The 6,671-nt window shown below is 38.9% G+C and overlaps 1 protein-coding gene across 2 annotated transcripts; it reads left to right on the top strand.

The window, feature by feature from the left end:
- The first annotated feature begins 629 nt into the window (after positions 1-629).
- On the top strand, positions 630-6,299 carry LOC147491028 (Ubiquitin carboxyl-terminal hydrolase family protein). 2 transcript variants are annotated; one of them, XR_015199319.1, is made up of 3 exons: positions 630-2,796; positions 3,773-4,641; positions 4,758-6,299. XR_015199319.1 is itself a non-coding variant. In XM_086566965.1 (1 exon), the coding sequence occupies exon 1, from the start codon at positions 658-660 to the stop codon at positions 2,755-2,757; it is 2,100 nt and encodes a 699-aa protein (XP_086423091.1). In that variant the 5' UTR covers positions 630-657; the 3' UTR covers positions 2,758-2,914. The 2 variants fall into 2 exon arrangements, 1 of the variants encoding a protein (XP_086423091.1); XM_086566965.1 differs by lacking the exons at positions 3,773-4,641; positions 4,758-6,299 and having other exon boundaries at positions 630-2,914.
- The last annotated feature ends 372 nt before the right edge of the window (positions 6,300-6,671 follow it).

Raw genomic sequence — 6,671 nt, 5'->3', positions numbered from 1 at the left:
CAAGAGGAACTACGTCAGACTTGATTCCAGTTCACCGGAGAACTGGATTCGTAGGCAGCTCGCATCTATCGCAAGCTCAGTCAAATCCACAACTCAATCTCGTTATCCTAAGTTGTAAGACTAATTACGAAATCCAATCTTTACAATAGCTATCTTTAAGTACTGAGTGATTTTCCTTACGCATAGTTGCAATTAGGGGAAGAATACCTGCAGCAATCCTTCCTGCCTCTTTCCTCATACACCCTTTTCCGCCGCAAGCATCACAAGGAGATTTAGAGCACTGCGAGATAGTGAACTTGAGTTTTAAAGGCCTTAGTTTCTTCTTCAGTATCAGTAGTACTTGTTAAATCCGATTCTTGTTTTTCATCTTCTTCTTTTGAGAACGGTACCATACAAGGAGAAGCACTCTGATGTTCCATGGGAGCAATGCAGCACAAAAAAATCTTAGAGAGAGAAAAGAAAACTTATCTTGGCTATCAAGGAACTGAAAAACTTGGCATATATTTGACATATCGAACACTAGTCTATTACGCCAGAAATATCGCAAGATAAAAAACACCGTACCGATATTTAATTCACTGACCTAATAATAAAACTAAAACCCTCTTTAAACCTTTATTTATTTTTTTCTCCATCCTCATTTCTCAGTTCTCACTCATGGCTTCTTCCAGCCTTCTCCACAAAACCTCATCACACCGTCTCTACAAACACCATTACCACCAACACCAAACCTTACGTCACTTCATAGACTCTAGAGTAAAATGGGTAAGAGACAGAGCACTAGATCATGTAGTAGAGAAAGAAAAAAATCTCAAACCAATGCTTTCACTCAAAAACTTGATTAAATCTGAACCATCAAAGTCCATACCCATTTCTATAGCTGCAGATAACAAAAACAATCTCTCTTTACCTACACGTGCTATCGATTTCATCCGTAAATACCCTTCGATTTTCGAAGAATTTGTTCCAACAAGTGGGAGTGTATCTAGGCCACATGTTCGTCTTACGAATGAAGTTATTAGTTTAGATGAAGAAGAAGAGAGTATTTATCAGAGGGAAAGTTATAGGGAAGATGTTGCCAATAGGTTGTTGAAGTTGTTAATGCTTACTAGGGTTAATAAATTGCCTATAGATGTTTTGGAAAGATTGAAATGGGATTTGGGGTTGCCTCAAGATTATGTAAAGAGTCTTGTCACTGATTTTCCTGATTATTTTCAGGTTTCTAGTATAAGGAGTGGAAATGAGGATGCCCCTTGTCTTGGATTGGAAGTGGTGTGTTGGACTGATGAATTGGCGGCTTCTGTGATGGAAAAGAAGGCGAGAAAGGATAATTTGGGGTTTAAGAAGGGAATGCCGCTTGCGTTTCCGTTACAGTATTCTACAGGTTATGATTTGGAGAAAAAGGTGAAGACTTGGCTTGATGAGTGGCAAAAGTTGCCGTATTTATGTCCTTATGAAGATTTTTGGCATCTTCAGTCCAAGAGTGATCAGGCTGAGAAGTGGACTGTTGCTGTGTTGCACGAGCTACTGAATCTTTTTGTTTCTAAGAAGACTGATAGGGAGAATATTTTTTGTCTAGGTGAGTATCTTGGTTTTGGTTCTAAGTTTAAAAGAGCTTTGATTAATCATCCTGGTATTTTTTATGTATCGAATAAGATTAGGACTCATACTGCTGTTCTTAGGGATGGTTTTAAAAGAGACCTGTTGGTTGAAAAGAATCCTATAATGAGTATGAGATATCAGTATATTCACCTTATGAACAAAGAGGCTGAACAGGTTAAGTCGACTGTTTCACTAAGTACTAGTACTGTACAAAAGCGGACTCCTCGTGCTGATGAAGAAGGAGAGATGGGGGCTTGGGCCGAGGATGAGGATTCCGTTGAAAATGATAATGCAAATGAGGAGGAAGATGAGGATGCAAATGAGGAAGAAGATGAGGATGAGGTTGAAGATGAAGCTGAAGAAGATGAGGATGATGATGATGAATTAGGTGCTCGTCGTAATGATGGCAGAGGTAGGACGGGGCGAAATGCATATGGACGCATTGAAACAAAGGTCACATCCAGGACTTCTGATCGAGCTAGCTCAAATAGGAGAGGCCCCAATATGGTGGGTGACAGGGTTCCTACGCCCCCTTCTAGAGGATCTGATCGCCGTAGAAGGGATAATGCCGGTATGAGGTCACCTGGGAGGATGAGTTACTCGAGAACCAGGGGAGATGAAGGTGGTTATGAAGTGAATGCTCGTCAGAGTGTTGTTAGAGGTAGGATAGGAAGAAATGAATATGGACGCGATGAAACAAAAACTCCGTCATTCTCTTCTGATCAAGGTAGCTCAAATAGAAGAGGCTTCGATATGGTGGGTGACAGAGTTTCTACATCCCCTTCTAGAGGATCTGATCATCGTAGAGGAGATAATGCCGGTATGAGGTCACCAGGGATAATAAATTACTCAAGAACCAGGAGAGATGAAGGTGATTATCATATGAATCCTCGTCAGAGTGGTGGCAGAGGTAGAAATGGAAGAAATGAATATGGGCAATATGGACACACTGAGGCCAAAACGTCATCATTCTCTTCTGATTGGAGTAGCTCAAATAGAAGAGGCCCCAATAGGGTGGGTGACAGGGTTCCTACACCCCCTTCTGGAGGAGCAGATCGTCGTAACGGGTATAATGCCGGTGGAAGGTCACCGGGGAGAACAAATCACTCGAGAAGCAGCGAGAGATTGCGGACTGAAAAGATTTCTCAGTACTAGTCCAGACTCTTATGTGCAATATTAATCTCTGTATTGGTGGTAAGAACTTTCTCATCTCTATTTGACATTAAATCAGTTGTAATTTTGTGCGATATTTGCAATTTTTTTTTGTGTATTTTTCATTTGTCCGAAGTTATATGCGAAGCACCTTCTTTTACTCATGTACCATGAATGCTTGGTGTTATGCTTGTTTACATCATTGGTTAATAAAGTTGCATTGATCATCTTATGAACACTTTAGGGTGGGAACACCCTAAGAAGGAGAAGCCTTTAGGGATTTGTTACAAATTCATAATAAAGTTTTCAATGATGCTTGGTTGAGTAAATGACTGAGGTGGTCAAGAGGGGAGTGGTAGTCACTTGTAATAGATGTAATCCATTTGGCTGCTCCTATAATCCAACTTCAAGGTGTTGTTATCATATGGGAATCGGGTATGATGGATAAGTAGAAATGAGTCAATGTGGAAGTAACCTAGGAGAACGATGATGGAGTGCAGATCATATGTTATTCAGGTAGTTTGAAGCAGGATATATCAGCTGCGTTTAGTACCCTGCAAGCTAAATCTCTTGCAGGGCCGTAAAAAAAAGAAGAGGTTATGTGTCACACTTAGGAACTAAGACTTGCTTTTGGTAAGAGATGAACATTACCATTTATATATTCGGGTGCATGGTACACGGTGGTACTCCAGCGCATTTCTCCCCAAGTCAGAATAATACCACCCAAAAAGGCTAGAGCAAGGCCTGATTGAAAATGAATCGAATTATTGATTGTGTCATAAAGATCCTTATGTCCACTCCCCAATCCCCCAGAGGAATGTGTGCTTCTAAAAATTCTATATTGAGGCAATCCTGGCAGAGCAGGTTGGGGAGTGGTCTTCAGGGATCACAAAGGTGCAGTTAAAGGTATATTATATAGGAGGACTAGGAGTGGCTACAAACTATGAGGCAGAATGTTCTATATGACTTGAGGCTGGGAGTTTCTATATGACTGGCGATAAGCAATTTTTTCATGCAGAAGGCTTGTGACATTTTTCATTGTAAATTATGCTTTTAAGCAATCTCTTTGGGGAGCAAAATGAAAAGGAAATTGAGGTATGCTATTGCGTTATCCCTTTAACAAGTTGCATTGGTTCCACCCAAAGTAAAATGCCATGTGGTCCTCTTCACGTATTCAGCCTAACTTTTCTGCTCTTCTTTATTAGACCAAGTCTTGGTAGTTTTCTGGTACCTTGGATTCTTTTTAATCCATTTTCATATGAAATTTTGAAGGGTCCCAATGCTCTAATATGCAACATGCGAATTGGTATAGTACCATAGTAGACATGATTTATCTTTTGCAATTATTTTTGTATCAAGAGGAATGTCTTAGGGATTTGTTTTTCACAAAGTTATAACGCAATAATGCAACTGCTAATAACTAGATATATAAAAGAGAAGCAGTTGTAAATAGGCCATAGAGAAATAAATAAGGCGTAATTGCCTGCGGTTACAAGGTGCCATTAAGAAGTATGTTATATAAGTACTTAATATATTCAAACCTGATTTTTTTAGTGAATTGTCCTGCTGTTACAAAAAGTAAACGCTCTGAATAGCATATAACTTGCCATTCATATGGATCTAATCATTCATATAACCAAAGTTTAGAAAGTGAAAAGCAGGAGATCATTAACAGAAGATGCATAAACATTTGTTTTCCTTATCTTTGGTGTTGATGTCACTTGCATTTATGTTAACAAATAAGGCAGAGCCTATAGTGCCAACTCCATTTAGTGCAACAACACAATCTGCAGAAGGGCATGCTGTTTACATCGTCATATTTTCAACACCAAAGATTAAACACGCTGAAAGTTTCCATCGTAGAATCTTAGCTAAAGTTGTTGGCAGGTTAGTTTTTTTTCTCTATATCTTTTCAGGGTTTTTTTTTTCTTGTCCTTGTTACTGTTGTTGAGATGGTGCTAACTTCTTTATTTTCCCTTTTTATTACTATTATTTATGGCAAGTGAGAAAGCAGCCGGAAGAAGTTTTCATTTAGAGCATTCCCAAATGCAAGTCAGTATTGAGGGAAATTGAGAATTTTCGCCGTTTTTTATCAAAAAACCCTTGCCCGATGCAAGGGTGACAAAGTTGGCCACTTGTCACCAAGTCAAAACGAGAATAACAGTTGCTACCGAGATAGTTGCTGAGTTGTGAGCTATGGACGGAACCTTTTATTCTGTCTTGTGTGTTTTTTTTGGGTTTTTTTTTCGGACAACATTTCATCCTGCGTGTTTTTTCGTTTTTTTTTTCATACGGGATGTTTCATTCCGTTTGGCCGTTTTTTCGATTTTTACATTCAGACGGAATCAAACATTCTGTCCGAGATTCAAAATCACCTCTGCATTGGGCACCCTCACCTTGCTTTTCACCAAAACGGTAACAAAGAGGGGAAATTGAGCCTACGTGGAGGTGAAAAATACTGACTTGCATTGGGAATGCTCTTATGAGTTGGGGGGTTATGGGTTTTCTGCCAAGCTTACTCCTGACCAGGCTTCACGCTCAAGGGTATGACTTCTCTCTCACATCACTTTTGTTTTTAATTATTTTCTTATGTTTGTTTCTTTACCATCTCTTGGGCGACGTGCTCATAGACCAGCTCTTGTGCTATAGCGTGAAAAAGGCCCCTATTATATATTCCATTTCTATTCTTATGGAGTAAGCAGTACCGTTTCCTATTCCTATTGCTGCTCCATCTCCTCCCCTTTCCTAAATGATGGGAAAGCTGATGGCACCCCGACGATGTAAATATATTGTCATGTCCTAAACTAGAGTGTAAGGAGTCATTTTGTTTTAGATATGCAAATTACATAAAGCAGCAAAAAATTTAAACAACACTCTCATTGTAGTGTGACGTTTAATGAACCGGCGATTATTATCATATGTTCTTTATCTACATCTACGCCTTTAAAGTTTAAACCCTCCTCTATATGCTCATGCTGCACCCTGTCTGTAACAAGTGCTTGATTGGAGATGCTCTATTCCTATGCGCGCAGTTTGCAGAATCCACCCCAACTTAAATGCCATGTGTCACCAATTTTTCTGTAGTACTTATCTGGGATATGACATTAAGAAAATTTTAATATTTGTTTTACTGTGTTTTATGGTATGTTACTATCTCTTTTTTTTCTTTTTCCTTGGATATATTCTCAGTGTTGGGTTTTCCACCATGTTTTCAAGTACAAGTACATGGCTCAGATGTAACCATCTGCATCACCATTGGTGCAACTCTTTACAGGGATTGTTAACCAACATTCTTCTTCTAGAATCTGCAGATATATTTTTTATATCTGGCTTGATTCTAATTCTTTTACAAAAGAACTCTAGAACTTTTTAAGGAATTATATGAAAGAGCAAATTTGACTTACTTGCTGTCTGGAACTCGATATGCTTGTATGGAGTCCCACGCTCCCCTAGTATACTAAGATTGTGAAACTCAAATATAAATTGTGGTTTTTATCATACTCTTTTCATTAAGCATTTGTAATGCAGCACATTTAGTACGTGTCATTAAAGCTCCGCAATTTTTATTAGGGTTAACTAGTATTACCCCCACTCCCCCCTAGATTGGAAATTAGGGTCTCCTTCCTTAAATACACACAAAAAAAAAGTCAAAGTGGGTTGACCAAAAAAAATTTTGTGTGTATTTAGGGGGGAGACCCTAATTTCCCATCTAGTGGGGGGGAAATCCTAATTGGCTCATCTAATGGGGGGTAATACTAGTTCACCCTTTTTATTATTCCGCGTCTTTAAATGTAATCCATCAAAAAAATTTAGCAACAATTTTCTCTTTAATTTTTCAGAGGAACCAGGTGTTTACGTATACAGTATATTTGAAAAAGCAAATCCCTATTCCTATTGTGAAGACCGAGGAGACTCAG

The sequence above is a fragment of the Coptis chinensis genome, chromosome 6 (genome assembly GCF_015680905.1).
Source record: "Coptis chinensis isolate HL-2020 chromosome 6, ASM1568090v1, whole genome shotgun sequence".
Taxonomy (NCBI): domain Eukaryota; kingdom Viridiplantae; phylum Streptophyta; class Magnoliopsida; order Ranunculales; family Ranunculaceae; genus Coptis; species Coptis chinensis.
This window is presented reverse-complemented; position numbering and strand designations above follow the sequence as displayed.

Excerpts from the sequence above, each read along its gene's own strand:
- LOC147491028 (XM_086566965.1), top strand. The coding sequence starts at position 658 with ATGGCTTCTTCCAGCCTTCTCCACAAAACCTCATCACACCGTCTCTAC.